The following is a 20,512-nucleotide window of genomic DNA, read 5'->3' on the forward strand; positions in this document are numbered from 1 at the left end:
AGGAGTCTTGCCAAAAGCTGATTTATCAGACCAACGCACATTTATGGAAGGTTGAGCCTTAATATTTTCAAGAGATCCACAAAACAACTTATTTGGACCAGAAAAGGATCCAAGCAAAGTCACTTTGTTTTTGTCGAAGCTAAGATTCGACCAAGCCTTTAATCAAAAGATCAAGAGAGCTCAAGAAATAGTCAAGGTCGTGGCTATACCAAAAATAATTCAAGGAAGAGATTATTTCTAGTCAAAAGTCTTAGTCCACTTTTCTGTTTTCAAAATTATCTAGTTTTCCACATTCTTTTTGTTTTATCATAATATGTTAGTGAATAGTGAGTCATATCCTTCAATTAAACTACTGATCATTAAGTGTTCACATCTCGAAGATCTAGTCAATTAGAGGCATTCTGAAACCTTTGTGCGACTACTCATTCCATAATCGTTGGTGTTCGTAATCCATCGACCAAAAGGCCTATCCAAATCGCCGTCAACAAAGTGCATTCCTTAGACCGGATGCTATCAAGAAGAAAGCTAGGGTTTTTCAAAATGTTCTTTTTTTTTGAAACATTTCAAAATGTTCTCTAGACATTGCTTTAGGATGCTTCATTTTGTCCAAAATACATGGCAATAAACTAAAATAAATATTATTCATTTTAGGGAAATTACTTACAATAACACACATCTTAGTTCTTATTACTAGAATAACATACCCAAAAAAAAAAAATAGAAAAAGTGAGTTAAAGTCCATAATACCCTAATTTTAAAAGAATTAAACCAATTTTTAAAATAAAAATTCTCAGAAAAGGAAAAGTAACAAATTAAAAAAAAAACTCACCATCGTAAACAACGATGAAAAAAATCCCAGAAGAAACCCCTTCTCCTTCCCCCCCCCTTCCCCGACCTGAACCTTAAATCTGTTGGTTTCTAAATTTTCCAATCTCTTCTCACCCTTCTCTTCTACTAAATGCTTCGATTCACAAGGGTAGTAATCCTGTAATCACAGAAATCTGACGAACCCTAAATCCCCTTTCTGAAATTCTGGGTTCTGTTGATTTCGTCACTCCTAGAAGCTCATCTCCGCTTGAATCACTTATATTCATATCTCCTGACATCAAAGGTCGGCTCTGTGTCTTTAGAAACCTTTTATTTTTTTGTATCATTGATTTACTAATTGTCTAACTCAGTTTTCATATGTTTCTGGAAAATATTGTTTTTCATGTCTGTCTTATTACATTGTACATTTTTGACAGAGAGATGAGTACATCAGACTGTCCAAAAACATATCCAAAAAGGCTGTATGAGGAGGGAAAATGTCCATTGCAACATCGAAGCATGAATCATAGCTGTCACTTGGCAAGTTTACAGATGGTCGAGGAATCAGTTGGCATAGATGCATGGGAATCCATTAAAGAATCAGCTGTTGGAGTTATTCTGAGGTTCAAAGACCTCGATTATACCTGGTCTGCCCAAGCTGTTCACCATTTACTTACAAACCAGCTAGTAGTCGATAGTATCCATGAGGTGTGGTCTCTGATAGAAGGACAGCCAATTAGGTTTTCATTACATGAGTTTGGTGAAATAACAGGTTTAAATTGTGAGCCTTTCAACATAGATGATAAGGTTGAGGTTGATCATAAGCCATTTTGGGAAGAGATGGGTGTGTCTGCTGCACATGGTCCGATGCTATCTGAGTTGAGATCATTGCTCCCACGCATTAAGAATTGGCCGTTTGAGAAGAGAAGAATGATTGGCCTGCTATGTGTCTTATCTGTCGGAATACTTGGAATATCTCCAGGTAGTAGAATTCCTTTGGAAGCAGCAAAGAGAGTCTTAGACGCAGAAGCATTTGAAAGATATCCTTGGGGGCGTGTCGGATTTTCCAGCTTGGTTAATTCAATTAAAATTGTTTCGTTTGGAGGAAAGAAAAAATATACACTTCGTGGATGTGTACATGCTCTTCTCATCTGGCTGTATGAGTCAATACCTGGTATTGGGCATGAATATGGGAACCATATTGAGGGTAACCAAGTTCCTCTTCTCTCTTGGTCAGGATCTCGTTGCCGTATACAGTGGGGTCAGTTTTATGAAAAAGAGAAAAAAGTTCACCAGAAGGTTAGTTTCTTATATTATGGTTAACTCCTATGAAAATACATCACTTCTCTATATTTATTCATACTAATATTTTTTACATTTTTTTTTGTAGGTGCGTGTCAGACATCTCGTTGTTAAGGCAGAAGCGGACATATATCCTCAATGGGATGATCACAAGGTTGATGATGATCTTCATAACATGATTTTAGACATTCTACATGAGCAGCTTGATGATAAGCATTGGAGCTTGAAGGCAGCTAATGAACCAGTAGCAAATAAAAAGAAAAGGAATTTTGTGAGTGAAGAAGATGATTGTATGAAGAAAAAAAATCCAGCGAAGAGGACAACCACAGTGAGTATGCTTACTTAATTTTTTACTTGTATGTATTACTGAGTTTAGTTTGTTAAGCCGAGATAGAATTGCTGAGTTTAATTGGTTAGGCCGTGGTGGAATTATTTTATTTTTTACTTGATTTTATTGTTGAGTTTGCTTACTGTTTTACAGCAGGCTAGTGGATCCAGCCTTAACTCAGGTGGAGATGATGGATTCAAGCATGCCCTAATGGAAGCAGTGAAGACATTGACTGCAACGGTTCAAAATATGGACACAGTTGTTGCTGAGAAGGTGTTGACTGCAGTAGACACAAAGATTGACACAAAAATAAATGCAAGAGTTGGACAAACCGAGCAGGTACTTGGCAATCAAATCTCAATTTTACAAGAAGAGATTGCTAAGATTAGAGAGCAGATGCAAACTACTGCTCCAAAAAATGATGCAGACGTTCAAAACCAAGAAGATGAAGTCAACAGCAACGACCCGGTTAGTGTTTTGCTTCTGTTATGAGTATGTCTATTTCAGGTTAAAGTAACTATATATTCAAAATTAACTTATACTTGTTTTTGACATACTCAAATAGTCATGGATGGTCCAAGACAAGACACCATATGATGCAGATGCGGTAATACAATGTGTGGTTAGAAAGAAAGCCAACAAATCCAAGGTCAAGCTAACGTCTCCTATTCTACTTGACACTGATGGTGTGAAGGTTGCTGGAAAAAATCAAGTAAAAAAACCAGCTGGATGCTTGAAAAAAGTTAAGAAGGAGAAGAATGTAGTTCCACAACTTAGAGATTCTACTGGAACATGGTCTGATTCAGAAGAGAAGAAAAAATATTGCACCCTAGATGCCACGTTAGACCAGTTGGCGGCATCAATCTTGGATGGACCTTTGCAAAAACGCAAGCCACAGCTGACAAAGACTCAAGTGTATCCATATGTAGGTAATTCAACTGTGAAGAGGATCATATCAGGTGTCTCTGAAGCCCATTATGATCCTTTAGCTAAAGTTGCTGAGACAAAATTCAAGAAGCTAATGGATTATCTGCGAAGTATTGGGTACGTGGCTTATTTGTTCTTAATAATTCATTACTGTTAAACTAACTTGAGCTTTCATTTATTCATTTCAGTGATAAAGATGTAGAAACTCCCTTCTATATGAAGCTAATAAAGCCAAGAAATGTCTGGGAAACAGATGATTTTGGATGGCTAACAGATTCTGTAAGTGTCACATTTTTTTCTGTTATCAACTTAAAGTCTGTGGCTAACACACACTCATTTATTTTGGACAGCATATGGCATCTGCAATGCTTATGTTTCATAAAAGATATATGAGGAATCCGTCACCATACTCTTCAGATAGGATAGCTTTTCTTGAGCACTGGTTTGTCAAGATGTGGGTCAGAGACTACAAGAAATATGATCCTCAGACGTGGGAGTTCTCAGAAACTTACAAGAAGGTCTTCAATGGCAATTACCCTTCTGATTTTTCCAACAACAGAAAGTGGGTGAAGGATGTGGATCGATTGTTTTTTTGCCACTTGATAAATGGTAACCACTGGGTCGCTTTAGAAGTGGATTTTGAGAAGAAACTAATCCATGTCTACGACAGCATACAGACAGTTGTCCCGAGCAACACGGATCTTCAAGAAGAGTGTCGTCCTTTCACGAAGATGATTCCCTTATTGCTGAATGAAATGGTTCCAGGAAGGAAGAAGAGTTCACAGCAGTTCAGGATTTCAAGACTCAAAAGTGTGCCCAAGAATGAAGACCCTGGTGATTGTGGTGTTTACGCTCTAAAGTATATAGAGTGTAGGGCGATTGGCTGTGGTTTTGAAGGACTTTCTGACCAGTGCATTCCGGCAATGCGTATTAAGTTAGCTGCTGAGATCTATGATGAGGTTCGTGGTCTGTAGTATTTTCATGTTTTAGTATTTTCCTAGACTGCTATGTGCTCATTTCATGTTTCGGAATCATTATCTACTTGGTGACTACAAGTTGTGTAATTTGATTATGAATTTTAAGTTTAAATCGTTGGTACCAAGCTGACTCACATCTACATACTATGTTTGCTAGTGTGATCAAAACCTTACAAAACAAGTGCATACTATGTTTGCTAGTGTGCTCTCAAAAATAAGTGTACTAGAGTATGGCATTGAGGAGGCGCTCATGGGTTTGGATTGGCCTTCGTCATTGCTCCATTGATTTGTTACAATTCATTCAAAACAAAATAAAACAAGCGAGTCAAACTGTAAATAAATTGTCTAACCAGAAAAAAGGAACAAGTCCAAACCGAAACAAAAAAAAAACAAAAGAGTCAAATTGTCTAAAGAACAGAACATGTTTTACAATTGTGACCAACCTGATTACAAATAGAACATTTATGCTCTTTTCTTGGGCGTTTCTTATTTTCACCTTTCTCAAGGCAAGATTTCATTCTTGATTTTTTGGGTCTCCCTGGTGGTTGGCGGACCACAGGAGGTAAACAAATGATTCCTGCGACATTATCAGGAACTGATGTATCAGCATCTCTTGGCAGTACTGCAGTAAAGTAAGCATTGTACATATAGTTTGCACGGTAGTATTGATGACATAGTGAAATCGTTGATAACTTTGTCGCCTCTGCTGCCGCAATTGCATGTACGCATGGTAACTTTTCTATGTCAAATCTGCGGCATGAACATCTCCGCTCTGTCAAATTCACTATGTGTGTAGTTGAGACACCAGAAACATGATATTGGTGAATATCTATCTGTTGTACGCTTAGCATTTTAGCATATGGCACACGACCCTGTGAAAGTATGTATGCAACGTTAGTTTTCTGTTCATAAAATATCATGTGTTATAGAAACTCAAGTGTACCTCTAAAAGCTTCTCAACTCCACGAGTTAGAGTTGTTTTCATCAAATATGCATCATTCTTCCTTGCCGAAAACCAGCGCGTCATCATTTGCCTTATTGCTTCTAAAAGTCTTACAATCGGCAAAGTCCTTGCACCTGAAAGCACTCTGTTTATAGATTCAGCTATGTTGGTTGTAGTCAAGTTGTACCTATCACCAGGGAAATGAGCTCGTGCCCACTTCCGTACATCTGCTTTCTGCAAATAGCCATGCAAAGCTGGGTGCAATGCTTTTATCTCATCGAATGTGGTCTCAAAATCTGAAAGCCTGAATGAATTAGCTGCCTTTTTAACCAAACCAAACAACTCGCGACCTCTAAACTTTAACAAGACATTTTTATACAAGTGGTAAGTGCAAACTCCGCGGCTGGCAGATGGATAGACCTCGGAAATTGCATTGCCAATTGATTTGTGTCTATCAGAAATAATAGCAAGTCTTTCATCATCTGGTATCACACAGCTCAGTTGCCTGAAAAACCACTTCCATGATTCATCGTTTTCAGTATCCACTATCGCAAATGCAATTGGAAATATCTGGAAGTTGCCATCTTGTGATGATGCAATCAGTAGAGTCCCTTTGTACTTTCCTTGCAAGAATGTGCCATCGACCACAACAACCTTCCTCATGAATGGAAAGCCCTTGATGCTAGCACCAAATGCAATGAAAAGGTACTTAAATCTGTCACTAGAATCTACTACAAGGCGAGTGAATGTCCCAGGATTTGCTTCTCTAATCTTGTGTAGATACACAGGTAACTCATGGTAGCCACTCTCTGCGGATCCCCTAACCAATTCTCTTGCACATTTCAGTGTCCGGTGAGCTTTCCAGTAATTAATCTATCATTTACAATAGTAAGAAACAGTTAGATATATATATAAACTTTCCGAGTACACAAGTAAAAGAAAGATACCTTTATTCCAAAGCACATGTTCAGGGATTTTTTCACATGACTTGGCAAAATGGTTGGCTCCACTCCACCAATGAAATCAGTGTATAAAGATCCGAGAATCTCTGGTGTTGCTTGTCTGCAGCGAGCTGATCTTTCTGTAACTGAACAAGTATGGTCAGAAACAAAGGTGCGTACAGTAAAGCGAGGAGTATTACTTGTTGGTGATGCTCTTAACTTCCAACTACAGCCTCTAATCCAACACTTTACGATTAACAGAGTTGGTGTTGAGTACTCAACATCATAATCGAATTGTTGCACTATCGTCAAGATCTTAAGTCGTGTTTTTAATGCAGACTTGGAGTCAAAACTTTGGCCAACAACTATATTTATAGAATTCAGTTGTTGCCTAACATGCGGAATGACTACTCCAGCCTTTTTCGATTTTGTCGCTGACCCAATCTGTGGCTTATACTCCTTCTTCATCTCTGTATCTACTTCTAGTGGTAATCCGTAGGCTATAAAGTCCTCATCATCTGAAGTCGCACCATCTGAATCATCGCAATAGTCAAACCGTTCTCCGTCAGTGTCTGAGTCTTCGTCAGATTGATCTACATGTTCTCCGTGAGTGCTCTGTTTCATCGTCTCTTCGCTGCCTTTATAAGTGACCTCCACGCATAGCCGAACTCGTTCAAACTTTAGGCCACGGAAGAAACCTTGCAACTGACAGATATTCTCAATTTTTACTGGGGGTGTGTCAAGATTAAGATTCTTCAAACTCTTCTTGCTGAACATGTAACTCAATTCAACGTTAACTTGTCCCTTATCTAATCTGTAATCCTCGTGAACCTTGTTTATCAAATCTTCGAAGCTTGTGTTGTCATTCACTGGAATTACTTTGGTTCCTCTTTTGTTATCAACGTGAAACATCCACCTTTCCTTCTCGAATACCCACTGACCACAAACTGTTTTAAGACCTTCCATCAATTTTTTTTTGGGATTAACGTGAAATCCAGTTGTTAGTAAATGAGAAAAAACATGTCTTGGAGGAGATGTTACGGCTAAACCTAGGAGTTAATTAATGATTGATTTTTTGGCTCAATTTCGTAATAACTTAACCAGAAATTTTAATTTTACTCGGTTTAATTACTAAACCGGAATCTAGTTTATTTTAAAAAAGTCTGTCACTACATAAAACTCTTAAAAGTCTGCCATGTCGTATATAGAAGTATGCTATTAACTTATAAGTTTGCTATAAAGAATATTATACGAAAACTTTGCCATAGATAAAGTAAGATAATATAAGTTTGCCATCTCGGATATTGAAAAATCTGCCAAAATAAAAAAAGTCCATGACAGAAATCTTTGATCCGAAAAAAAGTCTTCCACATATTAAGAACCTGCTATCATAGGACTAAAAATCTGCTATAAAAGTCTGCCAGCTTAAACAAATCTGCTAACTTAAATATGTCTATTGTAATGCATGGCAGAGTTTTTATAAAAGTCTATAACAATATTAAGTATGCCAAGGTAAACCTGCGGGAGGAATTAAATTTGCCAGAAACTAATAAATCTGTTATCATGTATCGCAGGTTTTTAACGGCATACTTTTTATCAATTTTGTTTTTTTTTTTTTTTTTCATAAAATGGTAATGGCATTTTTAGTAAATATGTTTTTTGTTAACAAAGGACATGAGGGCAATTTGGGTACAAAAAACAGTTTTGTAAATAAAAAAAAATAAGTGTTAATCTAGTAATAAAAACAAAGATTAGTGTTATTTGAGTAATCTTCCCTTCATTTTATGTAACAACATTTTTAGAGGAATGTGAGCTTTTTTTTTTTTTTTTTTTGAAAAAAGGAATGTGAGTTTTAGAAGATCAAACGTAGTATTTTTATAATTAATGATGTTAGAACACTTTTTAAATAACATCTATATTAATTTCTGAAACCCTCGTTCAGTGGTTAGCTTGCTGATTCAAAATTATTAGCTAAAGCTTAAAGATCATTGCTTGTAAGCATTATTTATAACATTTTGTGTAAAACATATCATTGCAGCAAAGCCAAAATTGACGCTACTCTCTACAGAAAATGGATCTCCACAGATTTGACATATCTCATTTTCTGTCATTATTGTAACCTTGAAAAGTAATCATCACTGTCGACCTTTTGTAATCAAAGTGAAATATCATTTTGTTTTCTCTTCTATAATTTTTTTTATAGTCTCGGTACAAAATGCATAAGGTGAATCTTTTGATTACGACAAAAAAGAAAATATTTATGTTCTAGAGAAAAAAAAGAGAGATAGTTAAAAAAATGAAGAGATGAAATATTCCAAACCGTTTGAACAAAAAAGAAGAAATATTCCAAACCGAAAAGTATCTCCTCCTTTGAACTTTTTTAATACTAGGCGGTACTTCGGGTAGGGTCTAAAAAGTCTCTTGAAAGTCACGGGGAGCAGCGAAGTGGAATTGTTTTTGGATCTGGGGTAATGAAGACAGCAGGTGATAAAAGTACAAGACACCAAAGTAACTTTGCACTATGTATATACAAATGGGTAACATAGTTTCTAAGGTTTTCCAATTATATATGATTACCATCTAAATGAAAAATAATACCTACAAATTAAGATTATTCCAAAATCAAATATTTTGAAAGAGTGAAAATTCTGGCATTTGTTTTTACTTTTTATAGGGAAGGAGTCTTAGCATCTACAAAGAAAAAAGAATCATTGAGTGGATCGATATCCCACATAGAAGGACTCATCAATATCCGAACATTATGAGATGGATCGATCGAATCCAGTTTCTGGATCTTAACAAAACCTATTACTTTTTAATTCTGGATTTTGTAAAGTGAAGATGCTAACGATCAGTTGGTAACTAACAAATGTCACGAAACTGATGATAATGATTAAGGATTTGTTGATTGTGCGAATTAGTAATGAGCCAATGATACTTGCCATTTTAAAAAAAGCTCCATAAATATGGGCCCACTTACCGATCAGGCGTTTGGTTATTTATCGCGAGTGGGCTTTTGCTTTGCTTCATCGTTTTCCAAAACTTTTAACTCGCAACAACAAAAGAAAGAAAAGCAAAACTCGCAACTTCTCCTCTGTTAAAACCTAAAACTTTTATCTTTCGCCAGAGCAAAAAAAAAAAAAAGAAAAGAAGAAGCACATCATGGATTCTCAGGACCACATCAACACACCACACTCTCCAGGTTCCTTCTTAATCATTTAACAATGTTCTTCAGGGTTCTCTTCCCAATTTTAGATCTTTCAATGTCAGTAGCATTCTCAGGTTTTAGTTGGTTTTTGTTCATCGCTTACTTTGTTGTCTCTTGTAATATATGCTTCTCAGATTTTGATTCCCAGTGCATCAAAAAGTATTTCTTTTTTTTGTTTCCTTTAGATAATTTTTGGAACTTTCTAGCAAAATTTGATTTTTTTTTTTTTTTGCAATAATGGCTTCTTCGTTTTTTGTCTTTTTATGTCTATATGATTAATGGGCTTTCTGATTCTCCTTTTTCAAGTTATTTAATCAAATTCTTTTTAGAGTTTTTAAGTATAAGGACACTGAAGATCACTTTGTAAAAAATTCTATTTTACAGGAGGTCAGAGCAATGGGGCTCATCATGTCTGCACTAAATGTGGTTGGAACTATCCAAATCCACATCCTAGTGCTAAAAACCGGCGTTCACACAAGAAAATTTGTGGAACCATCAAGGGATTTGAGATCCCTGATTCCGAAATGCCCAAACAGAATCTTGATTTGCAGGAAGATCCTTGCTTGGATGATGAGCAAAAACTCCCAAGTAAGGACATTTGTGATTTGGATGAATATGTAGAAAAAAACTTCATGTTTTTCTAGCCTGTTACTTCCTTGATGCTAATGTTTTATTTATGTGTAAATGAGCTTAGGTCCAAGAGTTGTGGAGAAAGCTGATGAGAGGATTGGGGAAGAGGATGTTTTTGCATATGCTGTTTCTGAATTTTCAAGATCTGACTCTTTCAAGGAAAAGGAAGAAACAGCAACAAATTGTATCGCTAAGAATCCTGGTGAGTTTACTTTCTTTGATAAAAAAACAATTTAGGGAACTTTCTGATCCTTGGTTGTATCTATGCTATGCTGCTTTAATGTGTTTGGTAGGGGTTCTGTTCATCAAGATTCATTTTAATAATTTTATGAATTACCAAACCTCTAGATTATCTTATTATCCAGGTCAATTCAGTTATCTGTTTATAACATTTCTTGGTTTTATTCCCATTTTGGGCTTTCATGTTCAGGTGAAACTCAGCCGGGCAACAAAAGCCCTGAAGTGGTTCAAGAGAGCTGTGAAGTTCCACCTGTGGAAGTCCTTGACAACTTCCCAAAATCTGTTGAAGCAGCTTCAGGGAATCAACAAGGGGGAGAACCTTTTATTGAAGGACACTCCATGCCATTTGTAACTCTGAATGATTCATCACAGGGAGCTCAGGTCATTGAAGGTGGTGGTGATACCATATCCAATGTTGGGTTAGAGACAGATTGCAAAGAAGATTTACCTGATGAGTCTGAATCTAAGTTAGCATCTGCATTAGGAAAGAGAAAGGATATTTTTGATCCATCATGGAACGATGAAGTGATTTACTCGGACTTGGAGGGTCCGCATGGATTTGCTTTTGAAGAAATGAGTATGATTCATCCTGGTGAAGCTGAGTATACCGTAGTCAGTGATGATAATGTTCCGGTCAATACTTCTTCTGTAGGAACCAATGCAGACCAAGTTATCAGCACCAAACAATCTTCTTGTGATGATATACCTTTTACAGAAAATGCTGACGTCTCTCTGGATGGAACCAAACATGAAGAAGTTGAATCGAATCTTCCCGAAACACCTAAGGGAGAAGAATGTGAAACCGATACTCGTAGTAAGGCAGAGAACGTAGGCATAAGTATTGGCACTGAAGTTTCTTCATCAGACAAGCTTCTGTTGGAAGACAAAGCTGAACCTCAAGGCCAAACAGCTGTGGAAATTCCCAGTGGAGACAACTTGGTAATAGCTAAGGCTGGCCCTGAAGATATCATAATGAAAGCCGAAGAGGGTGAATCATCATCTTTTGGTGTTTCCCAAGAAACTGTCGAATCAGAAATAGCCTCCCTACCTGAAGTAGTTCCTATAGTTGCTGACTCGAATGCTGATATGAGCCGTTCAGATCTCACTGGTCATGAGAGTAAACTTATTCAGGCAAATCTTGTAACTGAGGAGAACAGCCCAAAGAGCAAGCTGATCTCTGAATCCTCTTGTGATGTTCAACATTATGTTTCTGTTGCAATGGAGGGAGACGATCAGAAGAAAAGTTCACCAGAAACATCTATAGACTCCATTCTAGAAATTGGTGCTGAAACCTGTGATGAAGCTCGCATAGAACAGTTAGTGGAGGAAAGCAGTTTCATAAGAGTAGCTGATCCTTTAAGCAATTTTGCAACTGATGAATCTGCTCAAACAGCTAATAATCAGAAGTTAGTGGAAAGCGGAAGGACGGAATTCAATAGAGTAGTTGGTGGGTTGGGGGTTATTCAAGCAAATGAGATTGACAGTGATGTACTGAAAGCACACAACTTGTATGCTGAGGTCCCTGTGACAATTGAGTCAAATGACCTTCGAGATTTCGGGAGACTGCAGAATCTATCAGAAGCACACATTAGATCTCTGGTTTCAAGTCCGCTTGTCACTAGAAATAATAACACTTACAATGCGTTTGCGTCTACTTCAGGTATGTCAGCTATTTCACCTTTATTGACTAATATTCACTCAAAAAGAGATGCTTATGTATAGTTGTTATAGCCACGCCGATGTTTGATGGAACAGGACTTAGTGAAAACGGATCACAGTCATCATCTCTTGCTGTTGCTCTGTCCGAAAACCAAGAGATCACTATGGAGAAGACAGCAAAGGACCAGCACGTCCCGCTGAAGAACCTTCTGAGTGAAGCAAGATCACCAAGGCTTGCAGCAGCAGCAGCAGCAGCAGAGGCAAAGAGTAACATACCGAGAGTGAGTTCGATATTATTGGACCAAGAGACTTCTCCTGAAGAGGGAGGTCGCTGGCCAGAGAGAAGAGAAGTGAGTGAGGAGTGGAAGTCGCCAGCAAAGTATCCAGTGGAGTTGAAGAGAGAGGAGAGGAAAGTGAAAGGAAGACCCTTTTGGGTCCCATTTGTTTGCTGTTCCTCTGTTAAGTAGTAGAAGGCTCTATCTGTTGTGTAACTCTTTAAGTAGAAGACTTTTGACTTTTATAAAGAAAAGCAACAAGTTTGGTTATTGTAGGAGCTTTCGTTACTTATGCTTCAGACTTTTTTCTTTCGTTTGGACGTTTAGATTTAAACTTTGTGTTTGATTAGGTGTTCCAAATTTGAATCTTAAGATACTAAGCTGTTAGAAACTATTTGTGGATTGGAATAACGTATGCACTGCAAAAACATATAACACAGAAACACAAAGTCTTACAATTAATCCAAAACTGAAGGTGAGCTGTTTGAGTCTGATCAATTCCCTACCGATATGGAAAATTGATGAGAGATCAAACAAGACCCTTCATTTGTTACATACATCAGTGTGAAACACATTAAAAAGTAACTAAGACAAAGAAGTTACTGAAAATAACTAATAAACCATATAGTGTTGTTGTTATCTTCAAGACTGCAGAAATTGAGTGAGAAAATCAGAGAAGTTGGTGTCTTCTTCATTCAAAGCAGCAGAGGCATCATCATCATCACAAGCCACAGAATTCAATGCAGAACTATTAGTCTCTTGAATACTGTTAGCCTCCATAAACCCATCAGCAGAAGCTACGCAGTTCATTGTAGAGTCCAAAAGCGAATCACCAACGAATACTGAACTGGTGTCCAAGTCAAAGCCACTGAGTTGACGGATATCAATCAAGTTCATCTCTCCAGTTGAAAAGGTGTTGTTGTCTGGAGTGCCACAAATATCGTATGGGAGAAGGAGGGGTTGATCCAAGGGCTCTGTCATCTTCATGGTCTCGTTGTTGTCAGAAGAATTCATAGACTGAAAATCAAAATCGAAGTCAAGATCAATTAGTTGATCAAAATCAATCTCGTCCAAGGAGTCATTGTTGTTGTTGTGTGGGAGACCAAAACTATCACAAGTAGACATGATCTGATCAAGCTCCTCATCTCTCATAACATTATTGTTGTTGTAATCTAGGGTTTTGTCACTGGAACCGGACGGGAGAACTAGGGTTTGTTCCACCGTGGGTTCTGTTTTCTTCATTGTCTCCTCGTTCTTCTTCTTCTTCTGTTTCTTCAGAGGAGGCTCTGCCTCTGCGTCTTGAGCACGCAACTCATTGATTTTTGACAACAACCTAGACATTGAGGTGATGGCATGGGACAGTTCTTGGGGATTCTTAGATTTGAGAAAAGAATCGTCCTCCCACCACTGAGGCAACCCTAACTCTTTTCTTGCGAGACAAATCCCAAGGTCCTCCTCGTGATCATCTATTTCTTCTCGGACAGCAGGTCTCTCTCCCTTGAGAAAAGCGGTAACGATGGAGTCAACCGAAGAGTGACCGAAGGAGAAGAAGCTTACGTTGGAGTTGGCAGAAGGAGGTGTTGCCAACACTGCGATCTGTGCGCCGTTGAGAAGACAGAGCTGTGCGACTTTGCTATGGAGACCGAAGCTTCGTTTCGTGAAAGTCGTTGCCGCAGATTCGCGTTTCGTGATTCTCTCCATCGTAGCCTTCCTCTTTGTACCTTTCACCATTCTCGTTCGTGAAAAAAATAGACTCAGGTTGATTTTTTTTGTTTTGTTTAGCGTGTGGACAAAGCAAAGTGATCGATGGACTCTGATCTCTCTCTCAGTATATATATAAGTCAACAAATTAGTGATGGATTGGATTCTACGTAAACGGTAATAAAATAAGAAAAATCTTATTTCGATTCTGTTGTCCAAAAAAAAAGGGAAAATCTTACTAAATGTCGGCGATCCGGTTTAGTTAAACCAATTATAGCCTTTTGTTTTCTTTTTTTTTTCCCCGCGTTATTAGTAGAGTCTAAGCCGATGCCGGTTTACTGGTGATCCAATTCCAAACCTAATCAACAAGAAAACCTCTTAACCGGTTTTGTAATATCTTAAATCGAACTTAACGTAAACCGACCGTGTAGGTCAAAGTGGTGCTGTTTTTCAATTAAGAGAACGGAGCAATTTGTCTACTCACACACACACACTAGTTTGTTGATGCTCTTGCGTCACATAAGAATACAAGACCACCTGAACTCAATATGTTCAGACTACTATATACTTTGATGATTTATTCATAAGGCTGATGCCCTGGGAGAGATGCTATATGTGATCTAACGAGCAACGATAACAGGAAACGTATCAAATAAGTTTTTATTAAACAAGAGATATGCTCGTTGGGATATTTCGTCGAACACCTTCAGGACTCTCTTTTAACAAAGGCTAGACATAAACAACGCATTAACTAACTAACACATGAAAGTTAAAACCGAGAAGCAGATCGCATAACTCTTCAAGCTCTTTCACCACGGATTCTCCTAGCGAGCTGGATATCCTTAGGCATGATAGTGACTCTCTTCGCATGAATCGCACAGAGATTGGTGTCCTCAAATAACCCAACAAGGTAAGCCTCGGCTGCTTCCTGTAGAGCCGCGACGGCGCTGCTCTGGAACCTCAGATCCGTCTTGAAATCCTGAGCGATCTCACGAACCAGACGCTGGAAAGGAAGCTTACGGATCAGAAGCTCAGTGCTCTTCTGGTACTTCCTGATCTCTCTCAAGGCCACCGTTCCTGGACGGAATCTGTGTGGCTTCTTCACGCCGCCGGTGGCCGGAGCGGATTTTCTGGCTGCTTTCGTTGCGAGCTGCTTTCTTGGGGCTTTGCCTCCGGTGGATTTCCTTGCGGTTTGCTTGGTACGAGCCATCTCGAAATCAAACAGAGTCACTTCGAACAATCTAGAGAATGGGAATTGATAATGCGAAGGTTGTTGGCATGTGAAGAGTTACGAACGAAGATGTGTTTGCTTTTATAAGAAAATAAATTTATTCCGGAGGAAAATCTATTTTCTTGTCCGTTGGATTAAAGTACTATCGACGGTTACGATTTCATGATGCCATCAATCCGCGTGGTTCCATTTGTCAACCAATTAAAACACTCCAATCGCCCGCCCATTTGACCGACCTATCTGTGTGATGTATGTACTAATACTAAAATCATTTTTTTTTCAGACTACGACATCTTTCGCGCGACTTTTTATGAAAAGAGTTCGTAGCGCCACTTTGAAAATGTTCGGCATGAACGAATTTCAAAAATATAGGTAAAAGAGTTTTGATTCATCAGTAAACAAGAAGTAATATATGATACGGTACCATCAACCCGCGTGGTACAGAAAAAAAAAAAAAAAGTAATAGGTGATACTATTTTGTGCATCAAGAGAATCGAATGTGATACATTGTTGTCAAATGCCAATGCTTGAAGCTTATTTGAAAAGATGGAGGATACGTATAGGCAGTGGCGGAGGCAGAGAATAATATTGTTGGGGGCATCTACACTAAGCTAAAATATTTACAGTGGGGGCATATAGGTTGGGATTAATAACTTACACTAATTTTTTAAATTTTTGTTGGGTTCAATGGTCCCCACCTTGTTCTATGTGGCTCCGCCACTGCGTATAGGACTCGATGGCTTGGGTGTCTGACCCGTCTTGTGAGTCCAAAAGTTATGAGATAATGACTGAGGAAGGCGACGAGAGCACTACCAGTGGAATATGGATAATTATTGGTCTCCCCCCTTATGTCACTGTCTGCTTCTCTCTCTCACACCTTTTATACGGCTTCCACTCTCTTGCTTTATTAACCACCTCTTGTCTCTGTGTGATTTAATTGCTTGAAACCATTTCGTTCAGGCTGAAGCAGAATTAATTTCATCCTTAGTCACCTTCTTCAAGCAATCTGCACAAGACAAACATGAATATTAGATTATTCTGCACAATCTGGACTCTGGAGTATTTTGATTCACTGGAGCTTTAACCTGCCATAGCTTCTTCCTTGTACAGGTTTTACAAGAATTGCTAAGGAAGTATGGTGTACCCGAGAACTTGTTCGGAAGAGTTTGTGTCATTATAGACAAGGTTAGCTGTTTAAAGACCATTAGTTTGCTACTTGGAGATGGCTACTTTATCTTCTAAAATTAATTAAAAATTCCATCTTTTTATGAATACTTTTGTTATTCTTTATTTTGTCAACCTACTATTTATATGTTGCGTGGTAAATAGATAGAAAAGAAGCCAACTGATGAGATAAAAAAGGAACTTGGGTTCACGGGGATATCGGACGATGCTATTGAGCAGCTATTGCAAGTTGTTGTGACGGAACAGATGCACTCTTGGGCCAGATGCTCTACTAGAGCCAGACCGGATGCCCGTGCTGGAGGCTAGATGCTCAACTAGAGCCAGATGTCCGTCACCAGATGTTCAACCTTTCGCTTAGTATGATATTGTACGATTTGGGCCTAAACCCTCACGGATTTGTTATTGGGTTGTTACTCCCAAAAGGCCTCATAATAAGTGGGATTGGACCACCTATTTATATTAGACTTTATTCTGTCTAATATCCGATGTGAGACTTTAATTGTCTTTTTATTTATTCTGATAATCATCCCCTCAAACCAAGGACCACAAAACCTTGGCTCTGATACCAATCTGTTGTGACGGACCAGATGCATTCCTGGGCCAGATGCTCTACTAGAGCCAGACCGGATACCTGTGCTGGAGGCCAGACGCTCAACTAGAGCCAGATGTCCGTCACCAGATGTCCAACCCTTCGCTTAGTATGATATTGTCCGATTTGGGTCTAAGCCCTCACGGATTTGTTCTTGGGTTGTTACTCCCAAAAGGCCTCATAATAAGTGGGATTGGACCACCTATTTATATTAGACTTTATTCTGTCTAATATCCGATGTGAGACTTTAATTGCCTTTTTATTTATTCTGATAATCATCCCCTCAAACCAAGGACCACAAAACCTTGGCTCTGATACCAATCTGTTGTGACGGACCAGATGCACTCCTGGGCCAGATGCTCTACTAGAGCCAGACCGGATACCTGTGCTGGAGGCCAGACGCTCAACTAGAGCCAGATGTCCGTCACCAGATGTCCGTCACCAGATGTCCAACCCTTCGCTTAGTATGATATTGTCCGATTTGGGTCTAAGCCCTCACGGATTTGTTCTTGGGTTGTTACTCCCAAAAAATCTCATAATAAGTGGGACTGGACCACCTATTTATATTAGACTTTATTCTGTCCGATGTGGGACTTGAATTGCTTTTTTATTTATTCTGATATAAGTGCTTTCTGTGAAGTCCTTAGATGATTTGGAAGGTTATTTCCTTTATTATTCTTATTAATCTCTTTCTCTCTATAAAGCTTCTAATTTTTTTTAGACAGATGTATTTGGTGGAGCTGGAGAAGCCGTTGCAGATTTGAAACAACTCTTTTCACTTGCTGAAAAGTTTGGTTATTCAGAGTGAATACAGTTTGATGCATCCATTGTTTGTGGTCTGTCATATTACACTGGTATTGTTTTTAAGATTGACATGATCTTTCCCATAGTCTATTGATATAAAAAAATGTTGTGACAGGGATTTGATCGATGATGTAATTGTTGACGCGAGTTAAACTCTCTGCTTACTATTTAAGCTTTCATTGCCTGAAAAATGTTCAGTTTTAGCCTAATAATCTCAGATTCCTTATTTCCTTGTCCATGTAGTTGCTTAACGAGAAGGATTTGTTGCCAGAATTGGGACAGGAGGTAGAGAACATTGTGTGTGCTTTGGACAAAGATATCCAAGGAGCTGCAGCCACCGTAGCAACCGTTCTCAGAATCAAGGGCCAAACTGTTGATTTGGAATTGGAGAGTAAACCGCTGAAATGGGTGTTCAAGAGGGCGGCTCGGATAAACGCAAGAAGGCTGGTTTTGGTTGAGAAGACAGAGTGGGAAGATGGTTCGGTGTATTAGACACAAAGTGTCCCACATCGGATGTTTGAAGAGATCCTTAGTAATATATAAGATAGATGGGTCACTCCACTTATCACCAATTGGTTTTAGGTTGGGAGCTCATCTAGTTTAACATGGTATCAGAGTGGCCGATCGATTCTTGTATGAGCATTCCAAGATTGACGCTCAAAGAGCTAGGCCTGGGCGTTCGGTGGTCCGTTCGGTTTCGGTCCGGGTGATTCGGATTTTCGAATTTTCGGTGTTATGTTCATAAGTACCATTCGGTTTTTTACTAATTATAGGATCGGGTTCGGTTCGGTTCCTTCCGGGTTCGGTTCGGATCGGATTTAATCAATGTTTAAAATCGTACAAAAATATATTTTTAAAAACCTCAAAAATTGACAAAAACAAATTCAAAATATATAAATTATTTACAAATCTAATTAAAAATTAGTTAAACTATCTAAATTAACTAAAAAGAATTCAAAATAACAAATAAAACAAACTACAAAAATAGTTTGAATACTCTAAAATATCTAAATCACCTTAATATATATAAAAACATTAACATATTTAACTAATTTCGGATATCTTCGGATCCTAATTCGGATTTCGGTTCGGTTCGGGTTATAACCAAAGTCCAAAGTAGTAAGCTCATAAGTCTCATTCGGATATTTTTGTAAAACAATTTGGATTCGGTTTCGGTTTTTCCTGTTCGGATTAAGGTCGGTACTTCGGGTTGAGTTAAAAACGCCTAGACCTACAAAGAGCCATCATTTTGAGGGGGCGTATTAGACACAAAGTGTCTCACATCGGATGTTAGAAGAGATCCTTAGTAATATATAAGATAGATGGGCCACTCAACTTATCACCAATTGGTTTTAGATTGGGAGCCCATCTAGCTTAACATGGTATCAGAGTCTGATCCACGCAGTCCAACCTGATCCACATCGATCTGGTCCAAATTTGGCCCATCGATCTGGTCCAAATTTGGCCCATCGATCCTTGCCCGAGCATTCCGAGATTGACGCTCAAATAACCATCATCTCGAGGGGGCGTATTAGACACAAAGTGTCTCACATCGGATGTTGGAAGGGATCCTTAATAATATATAAGATAGATGGACCACTCTATTTATCACCAATTAGTTTTAGGTTGGTAGCTCATCTAGCTTAACACGGTGAGTGTGAAGGTTTTATCTTCAGGTGACAGGTTCCAAGTCAAACTCAATGACTTAGATTAGTAGCACATGAAAAGTTGCTTCATTGTGTTGAGCAATAGAATTGAGATTAGATCTTCATTTGATCTTGAAAGGTTTATTTTAAGAACCTGATCTTATGATTTCAAGAACATCGAAGTGCATCAGTTTGCATTTGTCTTCCTTTTCTGTCTTGTTACACAATTTTGTATCAGTAACATCATTCCTCTTGTTGATGAAAGTTTGGAGAGTTGTTCCGTTTCATCAATGATCTGTTTCATTTTCTCAGTGTATGTTGTTTCCACTTGGAAGTCCAAATGAACTAAGATACGACCAGATAAACATGATAGTTGCAGACATAACCATATGATCATGGATTGATGAATATGTTTCTTACAACTCGGAGTAAAAATAATCCCCCACCTTATACCACGTTAAAAGGTAAAATAGAATCTTAAGAACTTACTTCACACTGGTAAAACGGGGAAATCACTTGGTCTTGTTTTTTTTGTCAACTAAAACCCACAGAAACTAAGTCATAGTGATGTTTAGGCTTTAGTACGATTATCCTGAAAATCCTTACTAACAACTGTTCATGACTTATGTTGGAAAACAAATAGCCTCACACTCGCGCCTTTTTAGTGAGAGAATCAGCACAGAATCATTCAATCGACTGTTTTATAAATATTCACCTTTGTATTCGGTAAAAAGAAAATAAAAACACTCTGAAAACTCACCACCTACTAAAGTAAAATGAAAAAAAAAAATCTTTATTAAAAAATGTTAACCTTGGTACGGTAAAAAGTATAAATCATTCAGCTTATTATTCTACATTCACCCTTCATATCTGGTAAAAGGGATATTTTTACTAGCTTATGCACGTATGACAGTGGTGTGATTAATACAAAAGGTATGTGTTGGTACGCTTTGACATCTATTCGATCGTCCATATCTTTTACATGGAGTTGGAATCCTAAAGTTAATTTTCGGGATTTCAAAATTTTTACCCAAAGACAGATATTTGATCAAATAGACAGACAAAGGTAATTGTTGTCCATATAAGAGTTTGCAAAGGGGTAGAAAAGAAAGACTACGT

The 20,512-nt window shown here is 38.1% G+C and overlaps 6 protein-coding genes across 9 annotated transcripts; 3 read left to right on the forward strand and 3 right to left on the reverse strand.

Annotated features, from left to right (window-relative positions):
- The first annotated feature begins 696 nt into the window (after positions 1–696).
- On the forward strand, positions 697–4,481 carry LOC106418766. 3 transcript variants are annotated; one of them, XM_048754257.1, is made up of 7 exons: positions 697–1,111; positions 1,245–2,106; positions 2,198–2,437; positions 2,591–2,905; positions 3,003–3,481; positions 3,553–3,643; positions 3,715–4,481. In XM_048754257.1, exons 2-7 carry the CDS (start codon positions 1,249–1,251, stop codon positions 4,336–4,338), a joined length of 2,607 nt encoding a protein of 868 aa, XP_048610214.1. In that variant the 5' UTR covers positions 697–1,111; positions 1,245–1,248; the 3' UTR covers positions 4,339–4,481. The 3 variants fall into 3 exon arrangements, with proteins under 3 accessions (XP_048610214.1, XP_048610213.1, XP_048610212.1); XM_048754256.1 differs by lacking the exon at positions 697–1,111 and having other exon boundaries at positions 1,119–2,106; positions 2,594–2,905; XM_048754255.1 differs by lacking the exon at positions 697–1,111 and having other exon boundaries at positions 1,120–2,106.
- A 225-nt stretch (positions 4,482–4,706) lies between these two features.
- Positions 4,707–8,000, reverse strand: LOC125585344. The gene is made up of 3 exons (XM_048754258.1): positions 6,232–8,000; positions 5,285–6,157; positions 4,707–5,213 (listed from the first exon to the last, which is right to left on the reverse strand). Exons 1-3 carry the CDS (start codon positions 7,189–7,191, stop codon positions 4,749–4,751), a joined length of 2,298 nt encoding a protein of 765 aa, XP_048610215.1. The 5' UTR covers positions 7,192–8,000; the 3' UTR covers positions 4,707–4,748.
- A 1,237-nt stretch (positions 8,001–9,237) lies between these two features.
- LOC106391038 lies at positions 9,238–12,507 on the forward strand. 2 transcript variants are annotated; one of them, XM_048754260.1, is made up of 5 exons: positions 9,238–9,427; positions 9,818–10,021; positions 10,128–10,265; positions 10,494–11,963; positions 12,035–12,507. In XM_048754260.1, exons 1-5 carry the CDS (start codon positions 9,388–9,390, stop codon positions 12,427–12,429), a joined length of 2,247 nt encoding a protein of 748 aa, XP_048610217.1. In that variant the 5' UTR covers positions 9,238–9,387; the 3' UTR covers positions 12,430–12,507. The 2 variants fall into 2 exon arrangements, with proteins under 2 accessions (XP_048610217.1, XP_048610218.1); XM_048754261.1 differs by having other exon boundaries at positions 9,247–9,427; positions 12,059–12,507.
- Positions 12,508–12,695: 188 nt separating this feature from the next.
- Positions 12,696–14,379, reverse strand: LOC106393747 (agamous-like MADS-box protein AGL97). Its single transcript, XM_048754262.1, has one exon. It carries the CDS (start codon positions 13,966–13,968, stop codon positions 12,880–12,882), a length of 1,089 nt encoding a protein of 362 aa, XP_048610219.1. The 5' UTR covers positions 13,969–14,379; the 3' UTR covers positions 12,696–12,879.
- Positions 14,380–14,584: 205 nt separating this feature from the next.
- Positions 14,585–15,239, reverse strand: LOC106390768 (histone H3.2). The gene has a single exon (XM_013831299.3). It carries the CDS (start codon positions 15,146–15,148, stop codon positions 14,738–14,740), a length of 411 nt encoding a protein of 136 aa, XP_013686753.1. The 5' UTR covers positions 15,149–15,239; the 3' UTR covers positions 14,585–14,737.
- A 2,269-nt stretch (positions 15,240–17,508) lies between these two features.
- On the forward strand, positions 17,509–18,602 carry LOC106395271 (histidine--tRNA ligase, chloroplastic/mitochondrial-like). The gene is made up of 2 exons (XM_048754263.1): positions 17,509–17,797; positions 17,991–18,602. The coding sequence occupies exons 1-2, from the start codon at positions 17,762–17,764 to the stop codon at positions 18,237–18,239; spliced, it is 285 nt and encodes a 94-aa protein (XP_048610220.1). The 5' UTR covers positions 17,509–17,761; the 3' UTR covers positions 18,240–18,602.
- Positions 18,603–20,512: the final 1,910 nt, after the last annotated feature.

This window comes from Brassica napus, chromosome C4 (assembly GCF_020379485.1).
Source record: "Brassica napus cultivar Da-Ae chromosome C4, Da-Ae, whole genome shotgun sequence".
Classification (NCBI taxonomy): Eukaryota; Viridiplantae; Streptophyta; class Magnoliopsida; order Brassicales; family Brassicaceae; genus Brassica; species Brassica napus.